The sequence below is a fragment of the Leuciscus leuciscus genome, assembly GCF_965113295.1.
Source record: "Leuciscus leuciscus genome assembly, chromosome: 5".
In the NCBI taxonomy this organism is placed as follows: domain Eukaryota; kingdom Metazoa; phylum Chordata; class Actinopteri; order Cypriniformes; family Leuciscidae; genus Leuciscus; species Leuciscus leuciscus.
Window position 1 is genome coordinate 15413770 of NC_138729.1, and position 17461 is coordinate 15431230.

The 17461-nt window shown below is 40.0% G+C and overlaps 1 protein-coding gene and 1 long non-coding RNA gene across 12 annotated transcripts in view; one reads left to right on the top strand and one right to left on the bottom strand.

The window, feature by feature from the left end:
• Nucleotides 1-10741, top strand: part of LOC309499883 (integrin alpha-X-like) — a 298717-nt gene extending 287976 nt beyond the window's left edge. For 7 of the 9 annotated variants that reach the window (XM_082171377.1, XM_082171370.1, XM_082171372.1 and 4 more), the window contains 3 exons: nt 1162-1260; nt 9426-9536; nt 10182-10741. In XM_082171377.1, coding sequence (XP_082027503.1) covers nt 1162-1260; nt 9426-9536; nt 10182-10277 — 306 coding nt within the window. In that variant the 3' untranslated portion in view covers nt 10278-10741. The remainder of the gene's footprint in view (nt 1-1161; nt 1261-9425; nt 9537-10181) is intronic. The other 2 variants (XM_082171374.1, XM_082171375.1) reach the window with 1 other exon arrangement.
• The window catches only part of LOC309499980, a 735980-nt gene that overhangs the window by 187486 nt on the left and 531033 nt on the right, over nt 1-17461 (bottom strand). The gene's annotated exons all lie outside the window — the stretch shown is intronic.

Genomic DNA, 17461 nt, shown 5'->3' on the forward strand with positions numbered 1-17461 from the left:
ATACAATGAAACTGCTGGAATGAAATAGTGCCACAGTTTTTATGTGGAAAGGTAATATTACATTTAGCAAGGTGACTTTAAGGCATTGAAATTAAAAATTCTAAATCAAATTCTATGTAGATTACAGGGACAATACATACATATAATACATTTAACTTGCATACAATGTTACATATAACATTCTAAGTAACTTTGCATGAGCTAAACATATACCTTGACAACTGAATATAATTACAATATAAATTGTACAAACTTTCCACCTCGTACATTATGGCAATATAGACACGTCCATATTCCAGGCAGATTCGTTACATCTTTAGTTTTATTCGTTACATCTTTAGTTGACTATAACTTCTTAACTATTTCCCTGATGGTGGAAATGGGAATTTTCAATGCTTTAGCTATTTTTTTACAGCCACTTTCTATTTTGTGAATCTAAACAATCTTTTGCTGCACATCAGAACTACATTCTTTTGTTTTACTCATTGTCATGGATGATTAAGGGAATTTGGCATTTGTGTTTCCTCATATTTGTACACCTGTGAAACAAGAAGTCATAGCTAGACAATTTCATGTTCACTAGGAACATGAAATTGTCTAGCTATGACTTCTTGTTTCACCCTGGTGTGCTAAAAACTATAAATATTAATGGGAATATACTTCAAAGATATTTTACTTATAAAGGATTCTAGGGGTGCCAATAACTGTTTTGGAGAAAGACATTAATTTCATAATGTGATCAGGAAAAGGGGTATCGGTGCATCCCTTATACCAACCCTTTTTTCCTGTAGCCTCTTCTTTTTACATTGTAGGGTCAAGTCAAGTCGTCACCTTTATTTTTATACCGCCTTTAAGTCAAGTCACCTTTATATTGAAACAATACAGATTATTTCAAGCAGCTTTACAGTGATAACAATAATGATGCAAATAGTTCATTGCAGCTGCATGTACAGCAGCTCTAAAAGATAATAGTGTCATTGTTCAACTAAAGTCAGTTCAGTGTTGATTCAGTTCCGTTATAAAGATCATCAATTATTAAATTAGTTAATTTCATTTATTAAGCATTTCTGCAGAAAAACAGTGATGTCCAGCTAGTGTCGGTGCAATCAAACCAATAATATTGTTGGGTGAGTGTCTTTGACTTCTAGTCTTGTTTTTCAGGTGTCTGGTTTGCAGGATAGGATCATAAGCTGGGGTTTTCTCTCATTTGACACTGAGAGGTACATCCAATATCCCCCAGATGACTCTCATCAGCTCTCTGTAAGAAAAATAAAACATCATCGGTTCCTCTTTCTATGAAGACCATGCTTATAATGAATTATAGCCCCATTTATACTTATTTATAAGTAAGTATTACTATTCTATAAATATATTTATAATGACTCATTAAGACCTATACTGCATTATAAGAAGAGTTATAGTTACATTTATATTATTTTTAATAATTATTTAAAAGTCATGCATTTGCTTTTTCAAAGCATGCTCAAAATCCATTATACATTGATTTATAAATGATCAAAGATAAAATAGTTCCAGAGACACTTGTTTGCTGTACCAATTAGTGATCAATTATGTCTTTAATGGCTAATGTTTGCATTAGAGGTCATGAATGGTAATTTTGAATTGTTAAAATCTATATCTCCTCAAACATACAGCATGGTATTGCTTATAGCAGTTTGGAACTATACTTTAAAAATATTGTTGGAGTATTTTTCTTGTATGTAATATTTTAAAAGATTTAATAAAAAAACATCTCTTTTTTTATTACAGGACTTATTGTTCATTAGTTACATTTACAAGTAAAATGTATAATTAGCACATCTTCATGATTTCTTAACATATGCTTGAGGAAAATTGCATCCTATGTTTTCACTTTATTTAAAACACTTTATTAATAAAGGTTAGTAACTGTATTATCACTCACAATAAGTATTTATAAGAACATAACAATATATTCACTTATTTGACAGAAATAAATCTGAATTACAAAAAATGTATTGTAATTATAATGTAATAACATTATATGCTGGTTGCATCTTTATAAATACAGTAACCATACGACGGAGTAATTAATACTTATAAGTCATGCATTTGCTTTTACAATGCGCATGCATTGAAAATCAGTATTATACACTGATTTATAAGTAATTATAAAAAATAATATAAATGTAATTTGTGCTGGTTTTGTGCTGTAATTTGTGCTGTTCTTATAATGCATTATAGGTCTTAATGCGTCTTTATAAATATATTTATGACTTCCGGTTTTTCCATGTAGTGGAGAGACGCGTGGTGTCAGTGCTCTGATATAATTTCCGTATTTCATTTCCATAACACTTTATTTTTGATCAATTTACTTTAAACGGGTCAATTTTGGATCCGGTAATCTGTTCCTAATGAGCAAAGGTGCGCGAGCTGGCGGTAAAATCAATGCCCAGACCAAGGCATCTCATCTTGGCCCTGACAGCGGCAACATGGCAGATGACGCTCTAACCCCCCTGATGACTGACAAGTTGGTTAGCGAACTCAAGAAACTAAGGAAAAATATAACTGGTGAACTTACTGCGCTGCTGAATTCGTCACTTGAGTCCTTTCGTTCGTCTATTTCCTCTATTGGGTCTACACTGGCTACCCAGGCCTCTACTATCACTCACATGGAGACCAGTCTCTCCGATCACAGTGACAGGATAACCCAACTTGAACAGGAGGTCTCGAATCTTCAGTCGAAGGTGACGTCGGTAACGGAGGAGAACGGCGCTTTAAGAGCTAGCGTGGAGGACCTTGTCTCGCGGTCTAAACGACAGAATATCCGAGTGGTTGGCCTCCCAGAGGATATTGAAGGAAAGGACCATAGGCAGTTTATGACGGACTTTTTTTCAGAAGTTCTCGGCGACATCCTTTCTGCTTCACCGGAGCTTGACAGAGCCCATCGTAGCCTGAGACCTAAACCTCGCCAAGGCCAAAATCCACGTCCTGTTATAGTGCGATTTCACCGTTATATTGAGAAGGAAGCTGTGCTCAAGTGGGCGAGGGCCACGAAAGAGATTCTGTACAAGGGACATAGAATCAAATTCTATGAAGACTTTTGCGCTTCGGTGGCTAAAAAAAGAGCCTCGGTCAACAACGTCAAGGGTCTACTGTATAAGCGCGGTGTTCGTTTTGGCATGATTTACCCGGCAAAGCTTCGTGTGTCATACAACGGTTCGGTTCGGAGGACTACTTCGACTCCCCCGAGGCTGCTGAACGATTCTACAATCAAAACGTTGCTGAGTAGTGCCTAAGGGACGATTACATGGGTAACGTTAGGCTACTTCAGAGACTTTTCCTCTTTTTTTTTTCTTTTTTTACTTTTCTCGTGAGTATTTTCTTTTTCTCTCTCCTTTTAAAATACTTGGTTGTGTTAGTTTTTGGTTTAGTACGGATTGATATTTGGTAGTTTTCAATACTCACTCTCTTTCGATCCAATTTGTAAAAAAAAAAAAAAGTATATATATATATATATATATATATATATATATATTCTTTTTTTTTTTTTTTTTTCTCTCTCTACTTGGACGCACTGTGTATTCACTGTGTTAGTTACGTCCTGTACTTTTTTGTTTGCAGCGATTTGGTTTTAATGGTGTTAAATTCTTTAATCCTGTTGGAGCCAACTCCACTACTTAATCGGTTGTGGTAAAGTTTTTCTGGCCACTCGCCATGTTTGGATGGACCGGTATCAGAAACGATCTCAACTTGTTCCTTTTGTATTTACTTGTATTTTTGTTCTTTGTGTTCAGGGTATGTTCATGGGTTGTGTTCAATGGAGGATTTTTACTTTTTACTTAGTTTATAATTTCATTTTTGATTTGTGCTCACTCCATTAGAATTTTCTGGTCACTCCATTAGAATCGTTACATGGAATGTGCGTGGTTTGGGTGGTCAAATTAAACGTTCCAAAGTTTTCTCCCACCTTAAAAATCTTTCTTCTGATATTATATTTCTCCAGGAGACACACCTGCGTATAAGTGACCACACTAGACTGCTTAAACCCTGGGTTGGTCAGGTGTATCACTCAAGTTTTAATAGCAGGTCAAGAGGTACGGCTATTTTGATACATAAAAGAGTAATGTTCCTCACGGAGCAAGTAATCTCGGACCCTGAGGGACGCTTTGTTATTGTCAGCTGTGTTCTTTTTCAAAAAACAGTTATTTTAGTAAATGTTGATGCTCCGAACTGGGACAATCCTACTTTTATGCCCTTGCTTTTCTCAAAGATCCCAAATCTTGACACACATCATCTTCATTTTGGAGGTGACCTTAACTGTGTTGTTAATAATAATCTTGATAAATCTGTCTCTAAAGCATCTACATCTTCTGCTATGTCCAAGTCCTTAATTTCATTGATGAATCAAATAGGCTGTGTAGATCCCTGGCGCTTCTTCCATCCTTCTGACAAGGTATTCTCTCTCTTCTCTAGTGTACACCATGTTTACTCACATATTGATTACTTTTTTCTTGACAAAACCCTACTTTCTTCTGTGATTTCCTCTGATTATTCTGCTATTGTTATTTCTGATCACGCTTCGCACATGTTAGATATCTCCCTTTTGCCCGCTTTTAAAAGTCAGCCCCCTTGGAAATTTGATACAGGGCTTCTATCTAGCTAATTTTTATCTATATAGATTTTTTCATTGAGACTAACAAAACATTTCTGCTTCTCTTCTATGGGAAACATTTAAAGCGTTCATTCGTGGCAGGATCATTTCTTATAGTACCCATTTAGTTAAGACGAGGAAATCACAGCAGCAAGAGCTTATCCGCTCAATTTTAGAGGTGGATAATCAGTATTTTTGCAAGCCCAGCCCCGACCTTAAACTGAAACGCTTAAAGCTACAAACTGAATTTGATTTGCTCTCAACACATAAAGCAGAATATTTACTTAAAAGAACCAAAGCCACCTTTTACGAACATGGGGACAAAGCAGGCCGTCTTCTTGCCTCCCAGCTTAAACACCAGTCTGCATCACGCTACATAACACACATTTTTGATGACTCTTCAGACAAGCTTGTTTCTGATCCTCATAAAATGTATTCTGTCTTTTCCACATTTTACTCTAAGCTTTACACCTTTCAATCTCCTTCTGACTCATCTTTAATGGATTATTTTTCCATAATTTAAATATACCAATTGTTAATACAAACACTGCAAAGACCTTGGACGAACATATCAGGTTAGATGAAATTATCACTTGTATTAGCCTCATGCAGTGTAACAAGGCTCCAGGGCCCGATGGTTTCCCTTTAGACTTTTATAAGAAATTCTCTACTCAAATAGCCCCCTTACTGTTCGATGACAATGAGTGACAATGAGTGTACAATGAGTCATTTCAACAGGGCTGTCTTCCAGCCTCATTAATTCAAGCATCTATTTCCCTTCTATAAAAAACAAAAACAAAGACCCTACTTTATGTAGTAGTTATAGGCCCATTAGTTTATTAAATGCTGATGTAAAAATCTTAGCAAAGGTATTGGCAAGGCGAATAGATTTATGTCTACCTGATATTATATCTGAGGACCAAACTGGGTTTATTAGGGGACGTCAAATGTCATCTAATATTCGACGTTTGCTAAACGTAATTTTTTATCCATCCCCTTCTTTAGCTTCAGAAATGATTATTTCCCTTGACGCTGAAAAAGCTTTTGACCGGGTAGAATGGAATTATTTATTTACTGTATTAGAAAAATTTGGTTTCGGGCACAATTTGATTTCATGGATTCGCCTTTTATACTCAGCCCCTTCTGCAAGCGTTAAAACCAATTTTCATAGTTCTTCTTTCTTTCCTCTCTCCCGTGGGACAAGGCAGAGATGCCCTCTGTCCCCTCTTCTTTTTGCCCTGGGAATTGAACCGCTTTCTATTGCTTTAAAATCTTCCCCATTAATATCCGGCATCCATAGGGGAGGCACTGAACATCGGGTCTCTCTATACGCCGACGATCTGTTTCTGTATCTCCAGGACCCTGTAGGCTGTGCTGATGAGGTTATGCGCCTTCTTGACACCTTTGGCTCTTTTTCTGGTTACAAATTGAATTTTGCAAAAAGTGAATGTTTCCCCATAAACGATGCGGCTAGGAAAATTCCTCAAAGCGCCCTACCCTTTCATTTGTCTTCTATCGGGTTTCGTTATTTAGGGGTAAACATTTCTCACTCTTTCAATTCTCTTTTTAAGAATAATTTCACCAACTTGGTTGAACAAATTAAACTTGATTTAAAACGTTGGGGCAGCCTACCTCTCTCTCTAGTAGGAAAAGTGGAGACAATTAAAATGAATGTTCTTCCACGACTTTTATTTCTCTTTCAATCTCTCCCTCTGTAGAAGCCGGACTTCATTTCGGCTGAAGGGACAATCTCGATCGCACCCTTCGCCAGTAGGGTGTCGACCTCCGCTCTCATGACAGGGGCATTGCCACCGACCATAGTGAAGCGGACTCCCCTGAAGCGGGGAGGAGACCGCGCGAACTGAATTGCGTAGCCGAGCCTGATGGTTCTCACGACCCAGCGGGACAGTCTGGGAAGCTCTAGCCAGGCCTCCAGAAACTGTGCCAGCGGGGTCATACGAACCACAGACGTACCGTCGGTGGGGCAGCGAGGCGGAATGACCGGCCCAGGCGAGGGTGGCATAGCGGCCCTGTGCGGGGGCACGGCCATTAACCGCGTCCTGCCAGAGGAGGCCAGGGGAGGACCAGCGTCCCACGGGGGCGTGCTCTGGCAGGGGTCTGGCGACAGAGAGGGATGAGAGGAGCGTGGCCCGTGGGCGGCGCGTGCTGTCATCCGAGAACTCTGTGACAGAGGGGGACGATAGTGTCGGGACCCGTGGGCGGTGCGCACTATAATCCGAGAACTCTGTGTGCTCAGGATTGGGGGAATCAGTTCTTTCTTTAACCACATTAGGGTACTGCTCGTCGTTGGACGAGCAGTGGGGAGTGGAGAACAAAAGATTCTCCCCCGGCGCCTTCCTGCGGCTTCCTCCACGACGCGGCCCGGGTGGAGGCTGCTGCTGGGGCCGTGCGGGAGGGGCGGGAGCCGCGGGAGGGCGCCCTCGGCGGCGAGCAGGCTGAGGATTCTGTGCCGACGGCTGAGTGGAGGCAGCAGCGGGCCGTCGGGGCAGAATGTGCTTGATCGCCTCAGTCTGCTTCTGAGTGGTCGAGAACTGTTGGGCAAAGTCCTCGACCGCACCGCCGAAGAGGCCGGCCTGGGATATGGGGGTGTCGAGCAGACGAGTCCGCTCGGCCTCCCGCATATCAGCCAGGTTCAGCCACAGGTGTCTCTCCTGGACCACGGCTGTGGACATCACCTGACCCAGGGAGCGTGCGGTCACCTTCGTCGCTCGGAGAGCAAGGTCGGTGGCGGCACGCAGCTCATCAAAGAGCCCTGGATCAGTCCTGCCCTCGTGCATGTCCTTGAGCATCTGGGCCTGGTAGACCTGCAAGATGGCCATGGCATGCAAAGAGGCAGCTGCCTGTCCCGCCGCTCTGTCAGACTTCGCCACCAGGGTAGATGAAAATCTACAGGCTTTGGATGGGTGCTTAGGGTCGCCACGCGATGAAGCGCTTGCCGGACACAGCTGCATCGCGACAGAACGCTCCACCGGGGGAACCCCTGTGTACCCACAAGCATCAGCCTTATCGAGGGGAGGAAAGGCGGAGAAGGCCGACGAACGATCGCGGGAAGACAATGGTGTCTTCCAGGACCGCGTGACGAGGGTCAGCGGCCGCATCCAAAAACCAATCGTCCAGCCGCGAGCGCACTGGGTCGGGTGGCGGGGACCACTCGAGCCCAATGGCCGCGGCTGCCCGGGAAAGCATGGCGGTCATCTCGGAATCTGACTCGGGCAATGCTGGCACACCCGAAGGCGGCAGCACAGCCGAATCATCACTTCCCGATGACTCATGCCCACCTTGTGATGCAGTGATCGACATTGCATCCTCGTCTGGAGCGCCAAACGAGATTCGCGGGGCCTCCGTAGAGGGACCCGCGATCTCAGTCTGAACACTCGCGGGTACCAGCGCTGGAGAGGGGGGTGCGGACCGTGGACGAATCGGCGGTTTGTTCCACACCGTCACCCTCAGGTCACCCAGGCCACCAGCCGAAGTACAGCATCTCGGGGAGACCGTAGATCGGGGTGTGGATGAGGGGACTCTCGCTCGAGAGAGCTCATTGAGTCTCGACCGTAGCGCGGAGATGGTCATGTTCCCACAGTGAGAATATGAATCATCCACAAGCGCTGCTTTAGCGTGATCAATGCCCAAACACACAAAGCAGCGATTGTGCCCATCAGATGAAGAAACATTGCGACCACAACCAGAAGTGCACGGGCGAGGCATCTTTAAAAAGACGTGCCACGTGCAATGCTCTTTTTGTGAGAGGAAAACTCTGCGGATGCTGAAGCGACCAGGGAGAAACACACTAGACTGGCAGATCACTGCACAGATCAGCAGGGTAATGTGCACTCGCTGGAGATCGCCGTGACACCAACACCGGAGAGTCGCTCGTCTCGAAGGGAAGAGAAAGAGTAAACTCAGGAATTATTGGCTTACAGGAGTGAAGAAAAGCTCTCGGCTCCGAAGCGAAAACATATCTGCATGTTGCGGCGTACTTCCTTATATACCCCCTGCATGGGGCGGAGATACGCTATGCAAATCCCGCAGACCCATGGCATTTCATTGCCATTTGCTCGTTTTATATACTCGAAGGTGATAGGCTTTCTATGCGAAACCCCATTCGTCGTCATCCGACGTCATCCGTCATCCGACGTAACAGTGACCACGAAAGGGAACTGAAGTATACTACCCGGGGCTCAACTGTTAAATTCTACAAAACTTGGAACCCCATTCTAAATTTCTTTGATTCTCTGACCTCACTAGATTTCGATTAAGTTTGTGTGAGCATGTTAACATTTTATGTACAGTACAGTATGGTTGTGTGCGCATGCATGCAGGTATGCTTGTGTACGTTTGTATGTTTTATTATATACATTTAATATATTTTTGTTATTACTATATACATCTAGTGTATTATTGTTATTATTATAGATTTTGCAGTGTTTGTTAATCCTCCTGAGGGGTTTATGTGTGTGGGGGGTGGGGGTGTTTGTCTAGTTCTTGTCTGAGTTAGATGTGGAGATAAAAAAATAAAAAAAGGAAAACGTGCAGATAATGTTCCCTTGACTGTTTCCTTGACTGTATTGTTACTGTCTGTGCAATAATAAAACTTGTGGAAATAAATATATTTATAAAACAGTAATACTTGCATATAAATAAGTATAAATGGATATATAATTCATTATTAACATGGTCTTCATAGAAAGTGATACCACGTCATCTTCTGGGAGGGTATATTTGACCTTGTTGGAGTAATTTTTCATCTTCTCTGTTTCTCTGTGTTCTACAGATTGTGACAGAGCTGGAGGTCCCATCTCAGGCTCTCACAGTGTTTATTGCCTCTCTGTCCATCACCCTTGGACTCATTGCTATGGCGATCATCTTTGTGCTGCTGTATAAAGTCAGTGTTTATATAACACATAATACATGTTTATAACACATAATACAGTTGAAGCTTGAGTGTATTTTTTTATCCTAAAATACTGAATATTAATTTTCAAAACTGTAAGACCGAGCTCTTTAACTCCAGTCCTGGAGGGCCAGTGTCCTGCTGAGCTTGTTTCTAACCCTAACCAAACACGTTGAACAAGCAAATTAAGGTGTTTCTTTTCCCATGTAACGCAACAGCCATGACTCTTCTAGTTCATTCTGCTACAGTAGACACATGCACCAAACTCTCGCGATAGGTTGAGCTAGAAATATATTGATGGATCTGAGCAGACCATTGTCAATATTTTGATGGTGCCTGGGGGGCTCAATGTTTATACTTTTGTGGGAGATGAGATGAAACCCCATGAATGGCATACGAATACTAGTCAGTGAACAATAAACTGGGTCAAGATAATGTAAATGGTAAATGGGGCGGATTGAAATGGAATTATATTTAAATGGGTAAATGGAATTATATTTTGCAATACTTATGCCACAGAAATTACACTTCACCTTTAACTGTTGATATTTGTGTCCTGTTGATCTGTAGTTTTTAATTTACTATTATTTGTTAATTTTTTTTTTTTTAAATCATTTGTACTGCTGGATTTTTCAGAGGGGCTTTTTCAAAACATTTTCAACTGATGACCAAGACAGCCCAGTGCCGCCATCTGCTGGTGAAGCTAGTTTTACTACAGCCAACGTTGACTAAACAACAGCAGATGCCCCTGGTGAGAGTGCTGCATCTAATGGACAACTTGTACATACGTATGAGGAAAGGTCAACCCTGTACTTTCACCTCGCTGCTCGATACAACGATAAATGTGATCGTATACTGAAAATAACCATCATTGCCCATTTTCTCTGTATTTCTCTGACCTTACAAAAATGATCAAAATCCCGACGTTTGACTGATGGATTTTTCACTTCTTTGCTGGTTTTGACCAAAGTAGTTTTCTTAGATGCCAATGTATTCTTTTTTGTATAGTACTTTAGCTTCATTTATAGCATTTATAACAGTGTGCCATTTTTTTATTTGAACCAAACGTTCTTGGAAATTAATTAGTTAATTAATGAAGCATTTAAATTGTGCTTTTAGATACTCCTGTACACTCAAAATTCTTTACTAATTGATGCCAAATACATTTTATGCAATAAAATTTTGCAATTCTTAAACTGTGAAAAAGATTTTTCTTTTCTACAGCTCCTTTTTATTATAGAGGTTAAACTAAACACACAAAAAGTGAAAATATATATATAAATATATGGGGGTATTGGTCCTGGTAAACCAAATGTCCCCACAAAGATTGAAACACCAGTAATTTTTCACCTTGTGGGGACATGTTGGTCTCCATGAGGAAAACAACTTATAAATCATACTAAATGGTGTGTTTTTTTGTTTGTTTGTTTTTTTTAATGTGAGGGTTGTGTTTAGTGGTAGGGTTTGGCTAAAGAATATACATTTTGCATAGTATAAAAATCCTTATGCCTATAAAAAAGACCCCATAAAACATGGAAACCCAACATTTGTGTGTGCACTGGTTTGTCCTACATTATGAGAACCCAAAGTCCTTATATAGACTGCAACAGTGTCCACCAACTTTTTCAGCGACACTGGTTCTAAATGTTTTTTTGTTTTTTTTGTATAGAGATTTTTAAAAAGTCTTCATTAAAGCCACAACCCATGAACCAAGCCAATCAGCTACGAGGTGAATCACAACACTACAAACTTTGATTTGAAAAATAAATAAAAATAACAACTGAGAATCGGAGAAAAAGACAAAGGTTCAATACTATGTACTTAACGGCTTTACTAATGGAAAGAACTACAATCTCATGAAGCATTGCGAACAGCATAACTGAATTTAAAAAAAAATGTAGAAATATAAAACTCTTTTACAGATGTTGATTATATGTAAAAACAAAGCATTTTAAGTTTATTGCAAAGTTTGCATATATATACAAACAAGAGATTTGCAGTGCTTTATGGGAGAGGGCAGAGCTAAAGAGCTATTTTGGCACGCATTCCTTTTTAGACTTTCTGATTAGTGTAATATTCTGTACAGCATCATGGGTAATGTCAAGTCATTGTTTCAAAGCAGCTTTACAGTGATAACAATAATTAATTGATGCAAACACTTCGGCTATACAGCAGCTCTGAAAGAAAATAATCACTGTTCATCTGAAGTCAGTTCAGTGTTGATTCAGTTCCGTTATAAAGATCATTGATTATTAAATTAGTTAATTTAATCTATAAAGCAGTTCTGCAGAAAACTATCATCCAATAGTGTCAGTTCAGTTAAACCAATAATATTGTTGAATACTAACAGTGTCCCAGACTAATTAAGCCAGAGGCAACAGTGGCAAGGAACCCAAACTCCATCAGGTGACAGAGAGGAGAAAAACCTTTGCGAGAAACCAGGCTCAGTCAGAGGGCCAGTTCTCCTCAGGCCAATGAAAGAACACGGTGTGATTATGATTTAGGCTGCATAACAAGTCAGATATCAGATTGTGGATCGGTAGCATTTAAATATTTTATCCAGTTCCTTTTGTTTGAAGATCAGATTCATCACGTCAGTATGGAGACAAAGCTGGTCATATGTCTGTGCTGGGGATCTGTGCAGATGGCTGTCACGAGGCCTTCACATGGGATTGTCTAATTGACAGTATCTCTGCTATCATTCAGGACTGTGTTGTGGTCATGTCTGGGTGCAGGTCCACTATCTGATATGGATGCGGACAGGATATGCCTAACTACGGTAACCTCAGGATAAACAGAGAGTAATATTAGCATAGAGGCCATTCTTCTTATAATATAGCAAGTACATTGGGTACAGGGAAGTGTTCCCTGTTCCGGTTGAGCTAATTGATGCAGCCTACTGTAACAATTTAACAGATGTGAATTATATAAATGTTATGTGTATGCCAGGTTAAAGTTTAAGCGTGCAGGGCAACCACCCAGTAGAGCATTACAATAATCTAGCCTTGAGGTCATGAATGCATAAACTAACTTTTCTGCATTTGTCATTGAGAGCATTTTGTCTTCAACAACATTTGTCTTTCACGGGTTTTGTACATAAGTAGCGCATGAAGACAAATAAATCAGGAAACAGTCTTTAATTCAAAAACACTCAGGGAAACATACTTCAAACAATACCTCAACATTGACGTGGACAGGACAAAGACTGCAAGAACACAAGGAGTATAAATTCATATATAAGATAATTACCTAGACAACAGGTGAATCGAATACAATAATCAGAAACACTGGGAAACTGGGTCAAATGATTGGGCACACAGGCATTGTGAACTCCTGTCTTATCTAGGAGCGACCCTTCCTACTCCCCTCCTTTCACCCTGACTCAATTCACTGAAAGTTCACTTAGAAAATACCACATATGATGTATCTTGTGAATCTATTTTTTTATTTTTTGTAACGACTGCGAGTATGAACCAAACACAGACTAATCTTCTTCCAGAAAATTAATTCAAACTCTCTGCTTCTCGCGAATGAAGGGGGAAGATTTGTTCAGAACGTCTCATGATCATCATCAATCTTGCCATCAGATCCGGCATCACCGGTCTGACTATTTAGAAGAGCCCCCAGCACTAACGAAATAACTGGTCAATGCTAGCTTTGTTGCCGAATACTGATTGGTTAAGAGAAAGACAGAGACCAAGGTCCCACACAGAGTCTTCACATTCCAAACTCAAATCAGCAACCCAGAGCCATAAATCACCCACCGGCTCCAGAGAGTCGGCTAACCAAAGACTTTTATTGGTTAACTTTAAGGAAGAACGTTGGGTAACACTTTATTTTGATAGTCCGTTTGTTGAGACTATACTAGTTATTAGTAGCCATTCAGTAGCTTTGTCAACAGTGCATCAGTTGACATTCAACAACACTGTTTCAACAGACAAGTAACAAACATTCAACTGACTGCCTATAGACTATAAGGTAAAATTCAAGTGTTAATCTACAGATTTTTCGAAAAAGTGCCTGTTGACTGTCAATGTTATTTTGCAACAGGTTATTAACCAATTGTCGACTAACTTTCAATTGTCAACTAACTTTCTGTAGATTGAGTACCAACAACTCAAGATCAATCTGTCAGTTAAATGTCAACAGTCATGTCAGCATATGAAGTATATGATACTGTATATCCTACTCAAGGGGTCTCATATGCATCAAATTAATGATTATTTTAGCTGATTTAAAAATGTTTTTAAAAAATTGTTAACCATTTGTAGATAATCTGTTGATTGTCAACTAAAGATTAGATCTGTTGCTTGTCAACAAAGAAATTGTTTATGATCAGTAGACTATTAATAGACATTCTCAACTAAGCGTTAGTACATATATTTTAGGACTATCTAATTAAAGTGAAAAAGAGTTTATATCAGTAGAAAGTCTATAACCTATCAACAGAATAATATATTGTTTATGATCAGTAGACTATTAATAGACATTCTCAACTAAGCGTTAGTACATATATTTTAGGACTATCTAATTAAAGTGAAAAAGAGTTTATATCAGTAGAAAGTCTATAACCTATCAACAGATTGCATATCTGACCTGACTGAAGTAGAACAAACACTATGGCCAGCACATCAGAGAGAAAAAAATCACTTTTATTAAATAAAAAATAATACAACCCATTATTTACTAGGATATCACAATCACATCTGAACCATCTGATTATGTGAAAAAATATATATTGAGCATTCCAAATGAGAAAACTCTCAATAGTCTACATCATTTCAAATGCCCGAGGCCAAGATCAAAAGTTATAAACAACAAATAACAATAATTATTAATTAAAGGTGCTCTAAGCGATCCCGGGAGTCGTTACTTCTTGTTGACATTCGAATTGTTGTCAAACAAAACGGAGGCTAGCTAGACCCTCCCTCCTCCTCATCCCGTCTCCTCCCTCCTCCCCTCCCTTCCGGCATAAAGGAAAGTCAAAATAGTCACTATAAACAAAGTTACGTTTTACTGATACTTCATTCAATGTGTAATGTCGCCAAGTTAGATAAATGCTTTTATATATTGCAGAACAGAATGCAGAAAAAGAGAAACATTATCTTAATCGTTTCGCCACCTGAGGTTATAACTATAGCTCCCATACAAGGACGCAATAATAGCAAGATAACGTTAGCTTTGCGTTTCCCAGTGAGCATAAACAACGGCGGCGGCGTAAACAAATTTAGTCAAAATTGTCAACAGCCTATAAATGAACATTCAAATTCATAACAAACCGTGGGTGAAAACAGTCATTCACACAAATTGTCGCCCTACTGTGAATTTGCTTGATCATTTACAATAGAGATTGATCGCTAGCTGAAACATATATGTTGTATTCACCAAAGTTAACGCTGACTGCAATAGTTGGCTAATTACATTCTTGTGTTGGTTTGGCGAACATGAACGTCAGTTTAGAAAGAAAAATGGATTTATCTGTTCTGCAAAAACAGGTTTTTCCGATGTAAATTCGGGACTTCACGCGTTCCTTATCCTTGTTCCTCTTCTTTGCAATTTGTTCATCGAAACGTTGTCTCTTTGGTCGTGTTTCTGCCATAATTCAAACTTCATGTGCACGCGCACTAACCCCCCAAACCCCACCCTCCAATGCTTCTTGTCGGTGATTGGCTGGAGCACTGTTTGTTGTGTTTCGTGGTGCGGGTGAGCCCAGTTTGTTTTTGTTGCCGTTTGTGGAGCCTGTGGTGTCTAGAGAGACCGCGTTTTTTTACAGTGTGTTCAGGGGACAGGCAGCAAGCGGATAGTGAGGAGATGTTTGCTGTATGTGACAAAAAATGTTTGGGCCTAAAAAACGCGTCGCATCACTTAGAGCATCTTTAATTAATACATTTAGCCTTTCATGACAGTAAGTTTACAGAAAATCGCATTCATTAAATGCAGTTTAACGTTATAACAGTTAGCTGCTACTCATTTAAGAAATAATCTCTGTTGCTGCTGCAAACTCGCTTCGGAGGATTAACAGACAAGACTATAGTTTAAACCCTTAACAATACCTTCTTTAATCGTTTAACCATTTTGTAACATTTAGTTTATTTAACGTTACGGTGAGACACAAAAGGCGTTTTCTCCTATAGAACCATAATACACCAAAACACAATATAAATTAACAAAATACATAATTTTTATTAGCTAACGTAACGTTAGATGTAATCCAAATCTTTATAATCCATCCGCAAGCAAGAAACAGATACAAATTCAGCCCTTAATCCACATCCAGCGATCTCCATCTCCATTCTCAGCAGCGACCGTAAATGTCAAATCCCGCGCTCGTGATGAATTTAAATAAAAAAATTGCGCCCTCAAGAAGCGTTACGACAGTGATATCAAACGCTCATTGGCTCTCGCCTGCTTCGTCACAGATTGCATTGCAGCATGCCGTGTTTCAGTTGAAACAACATTGAAATGTAGAAGTCTTCACGCAGAGGGAAGCTGGGTTAACATTTTCATGGATTAATAACTTAAATTCTGCTCTGTCCCTTATACAAAACTATTATATAATGCCAGAGAGGACTGCAACACATCGTCATTTGAGCGACTTTTGGTACCGATTTACATTTTCGCAATAAATTATTATGATTACACATCTGTTGTTTTTCTTCATAATTTTAGCCTGCATAGTTTTAAGAAATGGTTATGGGTAGGTTTAGGGGCAGGAGTAGGATTAATGTTAGTGACTCAAAATATATTTTAATGCTATTAATAAAACTGGCATTTCCCTACACATCTCTGTCCATAAAGTGTTTTATTCTGTATAAAATGAGTAATTAGGGGTTCAAGCACGAAGTGCTGAAACCCTATTGTAATTGTACTGATTTGTATTATTAGGGGTTCAAGCATGAAATGCTGAAACCCTATTGTAATTGTAAGGATTTGTAAAACGCATCGTGCAGGACAAACCGTAAGGCCTAGAGACTTGAAACCTGGCCAGATGGTAGGCCTCAATTTGGGGACAACCTATCAGAGTATGACACCGATTGGCCCATAGGTGGCGCTACAGCAACCAAAAGTTCAAAATTGTTCATAACTCTTAGACCGTTTGTCCCAGGATCAAGTGTCTTATATCGTTGGAATCCTTGGCTCAAGGCGGACAAAATGGCTGTCTCCGATTTGGATGTAGGCAGGGAAAATTTTCTGCTATGTCCAATTTTGTCCAAAACCGACTTTTGCAAACTAGTCCCTGGTTTTTCGCCCGATCGGAACCAAACCAGTCTAGGACAATTCTCTGGACTCTCTAGATCAATAATTATCGAAAAAAAAGTTGAACTTTGGCATTTGGGTGGCTGTAACAGGGTCATTTAGAAAAGGGGGCGTGGCAAGATACACTCAAAAGCCTATAAATCCCAAAGGAAAACTCAGAACTTCACAAAAATTGATGAGCATATGTGTCAGAACATGGTGAGGAAGCATGCAGAGTTTCATGGAGATTGGACCATAGGTGGCGCTATAACTGGCAAAAAGCCTTCATCCTTATTAGGGGTTCAAGCATGAAATGCTGAAACCCTATTGTAATTGTAAGGATTTGTAAAACGCATCGCAACCTATCAGAGTATGACACCGATTGGCCCATAGGTGGCGCTACAGCAACCAAAAGTTCAAAATTGCTCATAACTCTTAGACCATTTGTCCCAGGATCAAGTGTCTCATATCGTTGGAATCCTTGGCTCAAGGCGGACAACATGGCTATCTCCGATTTGGATGTAGGCAGGGAAAATTTTCTGCTATGTCGAATTTTGTCCAAAACCTACTTTTGCAAACTAGTCCCTGGTTTTTCGCCCGATCGGAACCAAACCAGTCTAGGACAATTTTCTGGACTCTCTAGATCAATAATTATTGAAAAAAAATGTTGAACTTTGGCA